The sequence below is a fragment of the Dendropsophus ebraccatus genome, chromosome 10 (genome assembly GCF_027789765.1).
Source record: "Dendropsophus ebraccatus isolate aDenEbr1 chromosome 10, aDenEbr1.pat, whole genome shotgun sequence".
Taxonomy (NCBI): Eukaryota; Metazoa; Chordata; class Amphibia; order Anura; family Hylidae; genus Dendropsophus; species Dendropsophus ebraccatus.
In genome coordinates, this window is record NC_091463.1 from 95,887,037 (window position 1) to 95,904,232 (window position 17,196).

Below are 17,196 nucleotides of genomic sequence, written 5' to 3' on the forward strand. Positions count from 1 at the left end.
GACCTAACACACCACTGATAGACCTAACACACTGCTGATAGAACTAACACACCACTGATAGACCTAACACACCACTGATAGACCTAACACACTGCTGATAGAACTAACACACCGCTGATAGATCTAACACACCACTGATAGACCTAACACCCCACTGATAGACCTAACACACCCCGCTGATAGACCTAACACACCGCTGATAGACCTAACACACTGCTGATAGACCTAACACACCGCTGATAGACCTAACACACTGCTGATAGACCTAACACACCGCTGATAGACCTAACACACTGCTGATAGACCTAACACCCCGCTGATAGACCTAACACACCGCTGATAGACCTAACACATTGCTGATAGACCTAACACAACTGCTGATAGACCTAACACCCCACTGATAGACCTAACACACCGCTGATAGACCTAACACCCCACTGATAGACCTAACACACCGCTGATAGACCTAACACAACTGCTGATAGACCTAACACCCCGCTGATAGACCTAACACACTGCTGATAAACCTAACACACCCCGCTGAAAGACCTAACACAACTGCTGATAGACCTAACACAACTGCTGATAGACCTAACACACCACTGATAGACCTAACACAACTGCTGATAGACCTAACACACCGCTGATAGACCTAACACACCGCTGATAGACCTAACACACCGCTGATAGACCTAACACAACTGCTGATAGACCTAACACACCGCTGATAGACCTAACACAGTTTGTTACCCCTCAAAATAAAACAAGAGGAAAAAAGGAGAAAGGATGATGGCGCCTTGTGTAATCCTGTTACGTGAAAATGCGTGAAATAAAAGTATAGGTGGACTCTCACCTTTTAACCCCTTGGGCTTTATGCGTAACACCCCACTTTGGGGTAGCTCGTAGCGTTGGAGGATGGCTGCCGGCCAAAGGATCAAGGATTGCAAAATGGTGAAGGGAAATGCAACTCGCAAAATGCGTAATTGCTTATTTTATGTACATTTTTACTGATTTTATCCAATAAATCAGCCATTTTATGTTTTATACTCCACTGGCTGTGAAGGAATTTTTGGCAGCGCCAGGATACCTGCCCAGGTACTTTTTTCTTCTCTCCACTGCATATTACCCCCAAGGTATTTATCTGATTTTCTGCAGTGTTCTGGTTTATGAGGTTACAGGGGTACAGAGGTATGGGGTACAGGGATTACAAAGGTGTGGGTATACAGGTGTATGGTACAGGGGTTACAGAGGCGTGGGGTACAAGGGTACAGCGTTGGACTGGCCCACCAGAGGACCGGAGGATCCCCTGCTGGGCCCCCAGCTTTAGAACCTGCACTAACACTGACATGTCGCTTCTCAGTGGTTCTTCAATGGTGGGCCCCTGGGATCATTTCCTCTGGTGGGTCCCAAATACCCCAGTCCAACACTGCAAGGGTACAGAGGTGTGGGGTACAAGGGTACAGAGGTGTATGGTACAGGGGTACAGAGGTGATGGTACAGGGGTACAGAGGTGTGGGGTACAAGGGTACAGAGGTGTATGGTACAGGGGTACAGAGGTGATGGTACAGGGGTACAGAGGTGTATGGTACAGGGGTACAGAGGTGTATGGTACAGGGGTACAGAGGTGATGGTACAGGGGTACAGAGGTGATGGTACAGGGGTACAGAGGTGTATGGTACAGGGGTACAGAGGTGATGGTACAGGGATACAGAGGTGTATGGTACAGGGGTGTATGGTATAGGGGTACAGAGGTGTATGGTACAGGGGTACAGAGGTGATGGTACAGGGGTACAGAGGTGTATGGTACAGGGGTACAGAGGTGTATGGTACAGGGGTACAGAGGTGATGGTACAGGGGTACAGAGGTGATGGTACAGAGGTACAGAGGTGTATGGTACAGGGGTACAGAGGTGTATGGTACAGAGGTGATGGTACAGGGGTACAGAGGTGATGGTACAGGGGTACAGAGGTGATGGTACAGGGGTACAGAGGTGATGGTACAGGGGTACAGAGGTGTATGGTACAGGGGTACAGAGGTGTATGGTACAGGGGTACAGAGGTGTATGGTACAGGGGTACAGAGGTGATGGTACAGAGGTGTATGGTACAGGGGTACAGAGGTGTATGGTACAGGGGTACAGAGGTGATGGTACAGGAGTACAGAGGTGATGGTACAGAGGTGATGGTACAGAGGTGTATGGTACAGGGGTACAGAGGTGATGGTACAGAGGTGTATGGTACAGAGGTGTATGGTACAGGGGTACAGAGGTGATGGTACAGGGGTACAGAGGTGTATGGTACAGGGGTACAGAGGTGATGGTACAGGGATACAGAGGTGTATGGTACAGGGGTACAGAGGTGTATGGTACAGGGGTACAGAGGTGATGGTACAGGGGTACAGAGGTGATGGTACAGGGGTACAGAGGTGTATGGTACAGGGGTACAGAGGTGATGGTACAGGGATACAGAGGTGTATGGTACAGGGGTGTATGGTATAGGGGTACAGAGGTGTATGGTACAGGGGTACAGAGGTGATGGTACAGGGGTACAGAGGTGTATGGTACAGGGGTACAGAGGTGTATGGTACAGGGGTACAGAGGTGATGGTACAGGGGTACAGAGGTGATGGTACAGAGGTACAGAGGTGTATGGTACAGGGGTACAGAGGTGTATGGTACAGAGGTGATGGTACAGGGGTACAGAGGTGATGGTACAGGGGTACAGAGGTGATGGTACAGGGGTACAGAGGTGATGGTACAGGGGTACAGAGGTGTATGGTACAGGGGTACAGAGGTGTATGGTACAGGGGTACAGAGGTGTATGGTACAGGGGTACAGAGGTGATGGTACAGAGGTGTATGGTACAGGGGTACAGAGGTGTATGGTACAGGGGTACAGAGGTGATGGTACAGGAGTACAGAGGTGATGGTACAGAGGTGATGGTACAGAGGTGTATGGTACAGGGGTACAGAGGTGATGGTACAGAGGTGTATGGTACAGAGGTGTATGGTACAGGGGTACAGAGGTGATGGTACAGGGGTACAGAGGTGTATGGTACAGGGGTACAGAGGTGATGGTACAGGGGTACAGAGGTAATGGTACAGAGGTGTATGGTACAGGGGTACAGAGGTGTATGGTACAGGGGTACAGAGGTGATGGTACAGGGGTACAGAGGTGATGGTACAGGGGTACAGAGGTGTATAGTACAGGGGTACAGAGGTGTATGGTACAGGGGTACAGAGGTGTATGGTACAGGGGTACAGAGGTGATGGTACAGGGGTACAGAGATGAATTGTACAGGGTTAGAGGGGTGTGGTGTACACAGGTGTAGGGTACAGGGGGGTCGCTCACTGATCTCACTATGGGCCGTGGTCACTATGTTATAATTCAGGGTTTGGTCGCCCCCGGCTATTCCAGTTCTCACCCATCACAGCCTCCTCTATAGTATATTTATCTCCATCTATAGGACAGACAGGTGACCACTACCATGCACATGGATGAGGACACTACGGGGGGTATCACGGCTCCGGGGTCGTCACATAAGCCGTACGGAGGTGAAGGGCCCAACGTGCACTAAATTCCGGACAGAAACGGAAAACAATCACTTGTTTTCATTTCCAAATGTGTTTTTCGTGCCTCCACATTCCTCTCATTTCCTCAGCGATGTAGTTAAAGATGGCGGCCACCAGGTCAAGAGACCTTGGCATTTCCTTGAGACTGGCCAAGGTTTCCTGTAGATTGGGAGGGGAAAGAGGTGACAGGAATGGGATGGGATGGGAAGGGAGATTTCCTGTCTCCATTTATATCCCGCACACTTGAGCACACGCAGGAACAGGAGAGAGATGCAGTAGGATCAGGTCAGGACGTCGGCAGGCCGGTGTCAGCTGGGTGAGTGTGCCTCCATGTCTGTGCTGGCGGCGGTGGTGCTGGTGGGGGGGAGGCAGCGGGCCACCCCCCATCTGTGATGCAGGTCAGGACGGGGCCTAGTCTTATGCTTCTCCAGGCCTTTGTGTTGTCTTGGTGAGGTGGATCCACAGACATCACAGCTGTATGATGTCCATGACACCAGGGGACGTTATATCACACATAGAAATATATGACGGCCGTGTATCCGTGTAGCTCATAATAATAAATATCACTCAGGTGAATGTAAAATATCCAAAACTGTAAGACAATGCACTGCTAGGGGGCGCTACATGTGCATCACAAGTGACACTGCTGGACTAGAGCAATAATAGTTAGATATATATGGATATAATGCAGGGTATAATATATGGTATCATGCAGCTAAACATGCAGGTGAAAATACAGGTACAATACAAGTTATAAAAGGAAGCATAACACAGGAATAATACAAAGTATAAAATATATAAAACAGCATAATACAAAGTAGAACTTGGGGTATAATACAGGAAAATACAGTATATAAGTCAGGGTATGTTTATAGAGTATGTTTATAGCTGGTATAAGGTATACATCTCCTGTATATAGTAATATGGAGTATGCTGGTATAAGCTGGGGATCTCCTGTATGTCACTATATATGTACAGCTGGTATAACCTGGGGATCTCCAGTATATAATTATATATGTACAGCTGGTATAACCTGGGGATCACCTGTATATAATTATATATGTACAGCTGATATAACATGGGAATCACCAATTTATAATTATATATGTACAGCTGGTATAACCTGGGGATCTCCAGTATATAATTATAGGTGTACAGCTGCTATAACCTGGGTATATCCTGTATATAATGATACAGCTGGTATAACCTGGGAATCTTCTGTATATAATTATATATGTACACCTGGTATAACCTGGGTATATCATGTATCTAATTATATATATGTATGGTTGGTATAAGTTATACATTTCCTGTATATTGTGTTATAGAGCATGCTGATATAACATGGGAATAACCTATTTATAATTATATATGTACAGCTGGTATAACCTGGGTATATACTGTATATAATTGTATATGTACAGCTGGTATAACCTGGGTATATCCTGTATATAATTATATATGTACAGCTGGTATAACCTGGGGATCTCCTGTATATAATTATATAATTATATATGTACAGCTGGTATAACCTGGGGATCTCCTGTATATAATTACATATGTACAGCTGGTATAACCTGGGGATCTCCTGTATATAATGATACAGCTGGTATAACCTGGGAATCTCCTGTATATAATTGTATATGTACAGCTGGTATAACCTGGGTATATCCTGTGTATAATTATATATGTACAGCTGGTATAACCTGGGGATCTCCTGTATATAATGATATATGTACAGCTGGTATAACCTGGATATCTCCTGTATATAATTATATATGTACAGCTGGTATAACCTGGGTATATACTGTATATAATTATATATGTACAGCTGGTATAACCTGGGGATCTCCTGTATATAATTATATATGTACAGCTGGTATAACCTGGATATCTCCTGTATATAATTATATATGTACAGCTGGTATAACCTGGATATCTCCTGTATATAATTATATATGTACAACTGGTATAACCTGGATATCTCCTGTATATAATTATATATGTACAGCTGGTATAACCTGGGGATCTCCAGTATATAATTATAGGTGTACAGCTGCTATAACCTGGGTATATCCTGTATATAATGATACAGCTGGTATAACCTGGGAATCTTCTGTATATAATTATATATGTACACCTGGTATAACCTGGGTATATCATGTATCTAATTTTATATATGTATGGTTGATATAAGTTATACATTTCCTGTATATTGTGTTATAGAGCATGCTGATATAACATGGGAATAACCTATTTATAATTATATATGTACAGCTGGTATAACCTGGGTATATACTGTATATAATTGTATATGTACAGCTGGTATAACCTGGGTATATCCTGTATATAATTATATATGTACAGCTGGTATAACCTGGGGATCTCCTGTATATAATTATATAATTATATATGTACAGCTGGTATAACCTGGGGATCTCCTGTATATAATTACATATGTACAGCTGGTATAACCTGGGGATCTCCTGTATATAATGATACAGCTGGTATAACCTGGGAATCTCCTGTATATAATTGTATATGTACAGCTGGTATAACCTGGGTATATCCTGTGTATAATTATATATGTACAGCTGGTATAACCTGGGGATCTCCTGTATATAATGATATATGTACAGCTGGTATAACCTGGATATCTCCTGTATATAATTATATATGTACAGCTGGTATAACCTGGGTATATACTGTATATAATTATATATGTACAGCTGGTATAACCTGGGGATCTCCTGTATATAATTATATATGTACAGCTGGTATAACCTGGATATCTCCTGTATATAATTATATATGTACAGCTGGTATAACCTGGGGATCTCCTGTATATAATTATATATGTACAGCTGGTATAACCTGGGTATATACTGTATATAATTATATATGTACAGCTGGTATAACCTGGGTATATACTGTATATAATTATATATGTACAGCTGGTATAACCTGGGGATCTCCTGTATATAATTATATATGTACAGCTGGTATAACCTGGGGATCTCCTGTATATTATATATATACAGCTGGTATAACCTGGGGATCTCCTGTATATAATGATACAGCTGGTATAACCTGGATATCTCCTGTATATAATTATGGCTGCGTTCACACTACGTATATTTCAGTCAGTATTGCAACCAAAACCAGGAGTGGATTAAAAACACAGAAAGGATCTGTTCACACAATGTTGAAATTGAGTGGATGGCCGCCATTTAATGGCAAATATTTGCTGTTATTTTAGAACAACGGCTGTTATATTGAAATAATGGCCGTTATTTACTGTTATATGGCGGCCATCCACTCAATTTCACCATTGTGTGAACAGAGCCTTTCTGTGTTTTTAATCCACTCCTGGTTTTGGTTGCAATATGAGGACCACAATACTGACTGAAATATACGTAGTGTGAACGCAGCCTATATATGTACAGCTGGTATAACCTGGGGATCTCCTGTATATAATTATATATGTACAGCTGGTATAACCTGGGGATCTCCTGTATATAATTATATATGTACAGCTGGTATAACCTGGGTATCTCCTGTATATAATTATATATATACAGCTGGTATAACCTGGGGATCTCATGTATATAATGATACAGCTGGTATAACCTGGGGATCTCATGTATATAATGATACAGCTGGTATAACCTGGGGATCTCATGTATATAATGATACAGCTGGTATGAGTAATACAACTTCTTGTATAAAATGATACGGGCCATACTGGATTTGTGAGATGATGTTATTGGATTAGATTGGATATTTTGTGTGATTTTTTTTAATAAAGATTTGATAGTAATGATCATTCCTTAGAAAGCATCTAACCTGCCGATATGTCTCTATAACACACGGGGTGCTGTAGATGAAGGTAAGTTTCTTTCCTTGATCCTCGGCACAGTTTTCAGGAACTTTGTACAGTGGTACCTCGGTTCTCGAACTTAATTGGTTCCAGGCAGCAGTTTGAGAACCGAGCGGTGTCTTCCCATAGGAAATAATGTAAATGGGTTTAATTGGTTCCAGCACCAACTAATAATTACCTACAGCACCATATATTACATTGATAAGTGCCCAGTATAATGTCTGCAGTACAGTACAGAGCAGCACTATATACTGTACAGTACATTACAGAGCAGCACTATATACTGTACAGTACATTACAGAGCAGCACTATATACTGTACAGGACATTACAGAGCAGCACTTTATACTGTACAGGACATTACAGAGCAGCACTATATACTGTACAGGACATTACAGAGCAGCACTTTATACTGTACAGGACATTACAGAGCAGCATTATATACCGTACAGGACATTACAGAGCAGCACTGTATACTGTACAGGGCATTATATACAAGAAACATTCGACAAAACCAGCAATTATAGTACAGCAGTCACTAACTCCTCACTTATCCTTTACTGTATAGTGCCCCTATCCCAGCACTATAACAGATGGGAGATGGCGGTGCACTGACTGTACTACTACTGTGCTGTATATGCACTCCAGCAGTCTTATACAGTACTGTACTGTATGTAAAGCCTCGCCAGTGCTAAACTCACCAGGTACAACCCACCATCCACGCTCACAAAAACATTCAGATACAGAGTACTTCAAGACTGGGGGCCCGAAAAGTGTTTGAGAACCAAAGCAAACTTTCCTTGAAAATACAATTTGAGTTCTGAGCAGTTTGAGTTAATGAGGCAGTTTGTTGCACAGGGACAGGACTACCACCCTCAGTGCATCGATCCCTCTGGTCCACCCCTTCCTAATATTAGGGTGGTGGTCTGCAGTGGCGGCTGTGATCACTACAGAGCACCAGATGAATATTCATTAGGAGGGGAGGGGCAGCCATATTTGTGCACTGAGGGTGGTAGTCCTGTCCCTGTTCACAAAATTGCCTCATTAGCATATGTATTAAACTACAAACTTCCAAAAAATGGTGCTGAGGATCAATGTATGAAAATTGCCTTCATCCTCAGCACCCCATGCACTATAGGGACCTATCAGCAGGTTAGATGCTCCTCCTGCTGATGGTTTCTCTTTAATGTTGGTAAAGTTCTAACAATATAGATATATAGATATAGTGTGTGTGTGTGTGTGCGTGTGTCTTTTATGGTCTTCGGATCATTGCTTCATCACTCTTGGGTTTGTGCTCTTACCCCTCAGTTTTTTCCATTAATCTTTGGTCCATCCTCCATGTCTCTGCCATCTTTCTGCACCCTTGCTGCCTACCCTCATCAGGGCACCCATTACTTTAGTAGTTACAGATGTTCTGGCTTCAGAACTTTCCATTCTTTTTCATTCCTTCATTGGTTTTTGGAGAAGAGATGATTTCAGGTCTTTAAGTTTTTTTTTCTTTTCCCCAGAACTGAGACCATGCCAGTCACAGCCCCCAATCCATTTGATGAGAACACCCCCCTGGACCGCCCTGCCCCTGAGGGGGGCAATCCCTTCTTTGATGATGAGGGGGAGGGTAAAAGGGAATCATTGGGATCAGATGTAAAACGTCGGGGGACACTTGAAAAAATTGCTGGACTTTCACCATTCTGGAAAGGAGGGAAAAGTCTTCTGGGGGTGAGAGGAACACCGGAGAAAAGACGAGGGAGGAGAAAATCGGAGGATGTGAGTCTCTTGTCTCTTGGCCGCAAAAAGGAGAGTGGAGAGGAAGATGGCGGTGGTCCTGGTGGTGGAGTCAAGCGCCTCTCCTTCCTATGGCTCGGTAGTAGTGGGGGAAGCACGGGCAACCGGTCACGGCGGGAATCTATGGTGGAAGTGGTTCCTGAAAGCAATGAGGTTATCCGAGAAGCAGAGAAACCACGAGAGCCACTCTCAGGTGAGTCACCATGGTGTCTCCGGCAAGTGTGGCCCCTGTTATTAGTAATGGGAACACGTGGGGCCTCACATAATGTCTTGTAGGCAGACATAGGGAAATGTAGGGATTTTTGCCATTTACTCCTTTCATATCTATGTGTCCGCGAGGCCCCCATGGACTATAGTCAGACAACCCTCTGCTTGATCAGCTGGCTGTATGGGAGGAAGAGAGATAAGTCGCCGCCAAAAGTGTCTGGCAGCAGCTTAAGGCCCTTCCGCGTGGGCCAAGGTTGAACACTCATTCCCGATAATCAACCCATGTAAAATGGTTGATTGAATCTTTTGTTTGGTTTTCCACTCAGGTCTCCCCCTCTTCCACCCTCCCTTCCAAGATGGCTCATGTAAACAATGTCCCTGGTCGGCTGTTTCTGCACTCTGTGAGGCCGGGAGGGTTAATCACAGTGAGGTCACCAGCAACTTGACCTTAGAGTAACTCTCCCGCATTACACAGTGCAGAGACAGCCAACCAGGGAAACTCATTAGTCCATCAAGTAGGTTCAACCTGGCACTACAGATCCCATAGACGCCGTCACCTAATATAAGACACACTTCACACACGCCCGAGTGCTCTGTTGTACAACAGTAATGTCCAATCAATCCAACGAGATAAAGACCAGGCACTCACCCATCAACCTGTGAACTTCTACTTTATTTCCAACGATAAATCATAAAAACGCAGGGAGAGGGAGCATGGCAAACAAGTTTCTGCCATGCTGAAACCTGTTTGCCATGCTCCCTCTCCTGCGTTTTTATGTTTTATCGTTGGAAATAAAGGAGTTCACGCGTTGAGAGGTGAGTGCCTGGTCTTTATCTTGTTGGATTGACAACCAGGGAAACTGTTTACATGAGTTGTCTCGGAAGGGAGGGGGGAGGAGGAGGGGGAGACAACTCAGAGACATCCCACTTTTCTGTGTCTTCAGCAGAAAGCAGCAGAGTAGAACTGGGGAAAGGAGAATTTAATGAGCCCCAATATTTATTGAGGCTTCTGTAGGTTCAGCAGATCAGTAAGATCAGAGCTCGTTCCCTGTCTTCCATCAGTGTGGATGTACCTGTGTATACGTATATGGGCAGATCCGGAGAGATAGCTGTCAGCTGAGGAGCTGAACGGACATCACATTTTTATTATAAACATTTTTTAATGACTTTTGTCTGCATACTTCCAATTTTCTATTTTACGATCTCTGTTTTACAATAATCCTAAAATCTTGCCGTTTCCCCTCTGGCCATACAGCCTGATAATAAATGGGCCGAGACTTCCTGTTCTGTACAGGTCACAGCTCAATATTCTCCTCTTAATCATTCCAAACCAAGTTTATAAAAAAACATTGAAGCCCATAGATAACACAAGAATCCGGCATTCACAGTAGGTGCTGGTCACAGCTTTACACCTCCCCTTCCTTGCACAATGACCTCTGCACAGGTCACATAGCATGCCTTGAAAACTCCCTCATAAAAGTCAATGTGTTATCTACACTATTGTTTCATATCATCCAGGCGGTAGGGAAAGTAAATCATATATTGAAATGTATAGCTAGAGACATAACCAGTAGGAAGAGGGAGATTGTGATCCCGCTGTATAGAGCTCTAGTGACATCACATCTGGAATACTGTGTCCAGTTCTGGAGACCTCACCTACAGAAAGATAGTGATAACATAGAACGGGTCTAAAGACGGCTACAAAAATGGTGGAGGGTGTCAGGCATAAAACCAGGATAGACTAAGGGCCAGTTCACACAGAGAAAAACTGGCAAAATTCCATGGCGGAACTCTCCACTGCAGAATCCTGCCAGCCTCTGTGTCATACTGGCTGTCTATGGGAGGGCTTGCGCGCCTCTTTTTTCACACCTCTACGCTCGGAAGAATTGACATGTCAGAGAGAGGAGGCGCTAGGCCTCCCGTAGACTGTCTGTATGACATGGAGGCTGGCGGAGAGTTCCGCAGTGGAATTCCGCCAGTTTTACTCCGTGTACACTGGCCCTAAAGCTGGCCTTACCCTGACTTAAAATCTTAAAAACGCCAATTAAAAAACATGGCTTTTAAAAAAAAAAATAAAAAAATTTACAAAAACGCCATGGCCAGATGTTAGCTGGGGGAACACAATCTTAGATGAGATTAGATGCGGGAATGTTGTGTTAGGTAAATCTACAGTAAGGGAATGTAAACCTGCCTGGAATACACATATATCTATTCTAAGATGATGATAATAATAATAATAATAATAATAATAATAATAATAATAATAATAATAAAGGAAATGCTAATAGGGCAGACTAGATAGACCCAGTGTTTTTTTTTTCTGACAACAATCTTCTATGTTACTATCCATGTAGCTGCTGAAAATAAAAATGCTGTTAACAGAGTAACCAGAAGGCCTGGCAATATGGCTGCACTCATAATAACATTCAAAACTAGTGACAGAAATGCTGAACAGGTCGGTGTATTACTTAAATCATTCTGTTCAGCCATTCTTCTAATATGCAGGAGAATAGGATTCTTGCCACTCCCCTCCCCCAGCTGCTGATTGACAGGTAACTGCCTATACACAGCATGGATAAATAACGTCCAATCAGCAGCTGGTGGGCGGAGCTTTCTGTTTCTCATGAATATCCAGGACTACTGGGCTCATGCACATAATGGAGAGGACTACTTATTGTCCATGTTATTCAGGAGAAGATCTCTGGATCAGCTGCACAGAACAATGTAAGTGATACATCATTCTACCCTGAGATAGGACAGCACAAACTTGCTGACATTGTCTCTTTAAAGTCCCCATACATTTTCAGTAGCTGTCAGCTGACAGTTATCTCTCGTGATCTCTCCATATGGGCTCACGTGTATATGTTCTCAGTGGCATGGCTACAGGGGTAGCTATAGGGGTAGCAGGTGTCACAGCTGTGGCTGGGCTTAGAGACCTCCCTTACCATATGCCTAGCCAGCTAACATTTGGTTACAACGCTCAACAGTATATGGAGGTTTGTGCAGCAGCACTGACAGGAGTCACACAGTTTAGAAGTCAGAGGAATAAAGTAATAAAACAAGAGGCTGCACTGACAGGAGCAGAACAGGTAAGTACTGTGTGTTATTCACAGCCAGACTATGGTAGGTTGGAAGTAAGCTCTGCTACCCAGGGCCTCACTGAAAGGAACAGTTGTGGAGGACACGATGCTCACAATCTGGGGCACAATTTCTAGCAATGTGAAGACTGTTTTCTCACTTTTATCTTAATCCAGTTCTGGAAATCCTACAGCTCATCCAGCGTCGGGAACTGCGATCAGCAGACCAGCACGTTATAGAACTAGAAGCCGAATGTGATGGAGAACTGAGTCCTGTGGGCCTGAAGAGTCCGGGCCGGCAGGCCAAGGATGTGACTCTACTGTATGAGGCCCTGATGAAGGAGATGTGGGCAGTGGTGGAAGAGTCTCTCAACAACAAAGGGAAACATCTCAAACTGAATGAGGTCATCGGTGTCATCCAGCAGGAGGAGGCCCGGGAAAACCATGGCAAGAACATGAGGGGACATTGGGCAGAGGCCGTGCAGAGGAGCGTGCAACAGAGGCTAAAGAGCAACCTAGAGGGCAAAATGGGCTCCCTGCCATCCCAAGCCGACAGAGTGAAGAGAATTGTGGTGGAAGACCTGACGTCAGTGAAGAACTATCTGGTGAGTCTCAGTCTACCTGTCCAGGAGATAAATTTACCTATTTAAGATGGAACATAAACCTAGACAGGGCCTACAGGTACAGTCTGCTTGGGTCTAAGCCTGACTTCTTCATGTCTATGTGGTCTCAGGGAGTAAAAAGACCAAGACATGGAAGGGACGGCGCCCCTGCTGCCTCCATGACCCATAACTGAGGTTTACTTGTTTAATGTCTCTGTTCTCCAGGTTTGTTCGTACCCCAGGGAGTTTGAGGTTTTCCGGATCTACCTCTCTGCCTACCACCGAGGAGTTGCTGATTGGCTCAGTACAGCGACCCAACGTGACCTGGAGACCAATGACATCTACTTTATTTTGGACTGGAACAGTAATGTCTACTGCAGGTGAGGTGAAGCACACGTGGTGGGGCAGGACATGCTTGATCTGGGGGATAGACTATATAGACAGTGTATATATATTATATATACAGTATATTGGTATCAGCAGTGAATATCACATTTTATACAGGGATATCCTATCCAGACCAGAGATCTCCCCGCTCATCAACCCATATGAGTTGGGCCCCCTGCTAACCAGTGACACAAGAACCATGCTGGAGCAGCAGTATGTCAGCCTCATACAACAACGCATTTCCAACAGACTGGAGGAAGAACATAAGGTGGAACAAGATCGATGGACACAGACTATAAGGAATGAAGATCTGCATTCAGGCTTCAGTGGAAGAATCATCCAGGTGCTTTCTTAAGTTTATGACCTCTGTCCATTCTTTGTTCTCTGACTGCTGTCCATTATATGTTCTTTGACCGCTGTCCATCCTCTGTTCTCTGACCGCTGTCCATTATCTGTTCTCTGACCGCTGTCCATCCTCTGTTCTCTGACCGCTGTCCATCCTCTGTTCTCTGACTGCTCCCTATGCTCTGTTCTCTGACCGCTGTCCATCCTGTGTTCTCTGACTGCTCTCCATTCTCTGTTTTCTGACGGCTGTCCATTATCTGTTCTCTGACTGCTGTCCATTATCTGTTCTGTGACCGCTGTCCATCCTCTGTTATCTGACCGCTGTCCATTATCTGTTCTCTGACCGCTGTCCATCCTCTGTTCTCTGACCGCTGTCCATTATCTGTTCTCTGACCGCTGTCCATTATCTGTTCTCTGACCGCTGTCCATTATCTGTTCTCTGACCGCTGTCCATCCTCTGTTCTCTGACCGCTGTCCATTATCTGTTCTCTGACCGCTGTCCATTATCTGTTCTCTGACCGCTGTCCATCCTCTGTTCTCTGACCGCTGTCCATTATCTGTTCTCTGACCGCTGTCCATTATCTGTTCTCTGACTGCTGTCCATTATCTGTTCTCTGACCGCTGTCCATCCTCTGTTCTCTGACCGCTGTCCATTATCTGTTCTCTGACCGCTGTCCATTATCTGTTCTCTGACTGCTGTCCATCCTCTGTTCTCTGACTGCTGTCCATTATCTGTTCTCTGACCGCTGTCCATCCTCTGTTCTCTGACCGCTGTCCATTATCTGTTCTCTGACGGCTGACCATTATCTGTTCTCTGACTGCTGTCCATTATCTGTTCTCTGACCGCTGTCCATTATCTGTTCTCTGCCCATCCTCTGTTCTCTGACTGCTGTCCATTATCTGTTCTCTGACCGCTGTCCATTATCTGTTCTCTGACCGCTGTCCATCCTCTGTTCTCTGACCGCTGTCCATTATCTGTTCTCTGACTGCTGTCCATTATCTGTTCTCTGACCGCTGTCCATCCTCTGTTCTCTGACCGCTGTCCATTATCTGTTCTCTGACCGCTGTCCATTATCTGTTCTCTGACCGCTGTCCATTATCTGTTCTCTGACCGCTATCCATTCTCTGTTCTCTGTCCATCCTCTGTTCTCTGATAACTGTCCATTATCTGTTTGCTGATCGCTGTCCATTATATTCTTTGACCACTTTCCATCATCTGATCTTTGACCGTTGTCCATTTGTTCCCCGACTGCTATCTGTTCTCCCACCACGGTCCATTATCTGTTCTCTCATCGTTATCCATTCTCTGTTCTCTGACCAGGTCCATTATCTCCTCGCTGACTGCTCTCCGTTACCTGTTCTCTGATCACTCTTACTCTTCCATTAGATTATGAAGCCACACATAGACCGAGCGCCGCAGATCAGCGAGGGTTTCGGGGTGATGGTGGCCGTCTCCTGCCTTTCTTGTTTCTCTGAGTTCCTGCGCAGGTATTTGTCGGTGGGACCTGGGGCATTTGGGGCAGTGACTGGGTGGTTGGGATGCTTGATGTGACCTCTGTGTCCTGAAGGTTAGATATCCTCCCTAATCTGAGGGAGGGGACAGACCCCTGGAACGCGTCACTCAATCATATATTTGCTTTTACCTATTTCAATTTTTTACAACATTTTCTGTGACAATCCATGTGGCAGCGAGAAGCATATAGCATTCCTCTGTCTCTCGATAGACTACATTTAATTTGGGAAGTCCAAAGATGAGAGGGCACAGGTCACGGCCATAGGTCAAAGGTCATAGATCCCAGTCATTATTCACAGATCTCCACCTCTTTTCTTCCTTCCTCACTTAGGTTCCACAAGTCCGTAGAGAGATTTTACTTGGAGCAGGAAGGACTGACAGAGACGACTGAGGCCTTTATCTATTGCATCATCAGTATCGTCAACTGCTGCCCCCCATTCCGGTGAGCGACCCCCAGTCTGCTACCTAAATGCACATGTGTTCCTAACACCGGGATAAAGAAGAGCAAGGAAAAGATCCAACAAAACTTCAAATGGGGACAATGTAGGAAATGAACAGCACAGCCCTACCTAATGGCAGGGGGAGCAAAAAGTTACCAATAGGTGACATCACATACAATATATGACAAAGTACTACCTAATCACGGATATAATGTACAGCACAGCGCCACCTAAAGGCAGGGGGAGCAAAAAGTAACTAATATGTGACATCACAGACAATATATGACAAAGTACTACCTAATCACTGATATAATGTACAGCACAGCGCCACCTAAAGGCAGGGGGAGCAAAAAGTTACCAATAGGTGACATCACAGACAATATATGACAAAGCACTACCTAATGGACGAGCAGATCACGGCCAATACATAACATCACTGATATAGAGTACAGCATACGGCTATACGTCCAATATATAACATCACTGATATAATGTACAGCACAGCGCTATGTAACAATTGGATGAGCAGAGCACAGCCGATACATAACATCACTGCTATAGATAATGTACAGCATAGTGTTACCTAGGATCACAGCAGACACATAAAATCACCCATACCAACAATGTAATACACAGTCAGGATTTACAACCATCTGTAAATTTCTGGACAATGGAATTTTTTTTCTAAAGCCTGTAAATAAAAAATATTCATGTGTCTGTAATGTTTTGAAGCTGTAGGAACTTATATAGATTATTGCTATTGTAATTATTAGTATTTACTGTTTAGATTGGAAACACTGTGCACAGCACCACCTAGTGACATGACTGCTACAATACAGCTAGTACAAAGCATCACCAGTATATATAATGTACAGCACCACTTAGTGACAGGACGACTATAATACAGCCAGTACATAGCATCACCAGTATACATAATGTACAGCACAGCACCACCTAGTGACAGGACCACTACAATACAGCCAGTACATAGCATCACCAGTATACATAATGTACAGCACAGCACCACCTAGTGACAGGACCACTACAATACAGCCAGTACATAGCATCACCAGTATAGATAATGTACAGCACAGCACCACCTAGTGACAGGACCACTACAATACAGCCAGTACATAGCATCACCAGTATAGATAATGTACAGCACAGCACCACCTAGTGACAGGACCACTACAATACAGCCAGTACATAGCATCACCAGTATAGATAATGTACAGCACAGCACCACCTAGTGACAGGACTACTACAATACAGCCAGTACATAGCATCACCAGTATAGATAATGTACAGCACAGCACCACCTAGTGACAGGACCACTACAATACAGCCAGTACATAGCATCACCAGTATAGATAATGTACAGCACAGCACCACCTAG

General features: G+C 44.4%; 1 protein-coding gene across 7 annotated transcripts in view; it reads left to right on the forward strand.

The window, feature by feature from the left end:
* Nucleotides 1-17,196, forward strand: part of EXOC3L2 (exocyst complex component 3 like 2) — a 38,288-nt gene that overhangs the window by 12,978 nt on the left and 8,114 nt on the right. For 5 of the 7 annotated variants that reach the window (XM_069985542.1, XM_069985543.1, XM_069985541.1 and 2 more), the window contains exons 2-7: nt 8,956-9,422; nt 12,691-13,118; nt 13,341-13,495; nt 13,620-13,845; nt 15,235-15,335; nt 15,692-15,802. In XM_069985542.1, the coding sequence (XP_069841643.1) occupies nt 8,966-9,422; nt 12,691-13,118; nt 13,341-13,495; nt 13,620-13,845; nt 15,235-15,335; nt 15,692-15,802 (1,478 nt within the window). In that variant the 5' untranslated portion in view covers nt 8,956-8,965. Of the gene's footprint in view, nt 1-3,823; nt 3,885-8,955; nt 9,423-12,690; nt 13,119-13,340; nt 13,496-13,619; nt 13,846-15,234; nt 15,336-15,691; nt 15,803-17,196 lie in introns of those variants that run through there. The other 2 variants (XM_069985539.1, XM_069985545.1) reach the window with 2 other exon arrangements.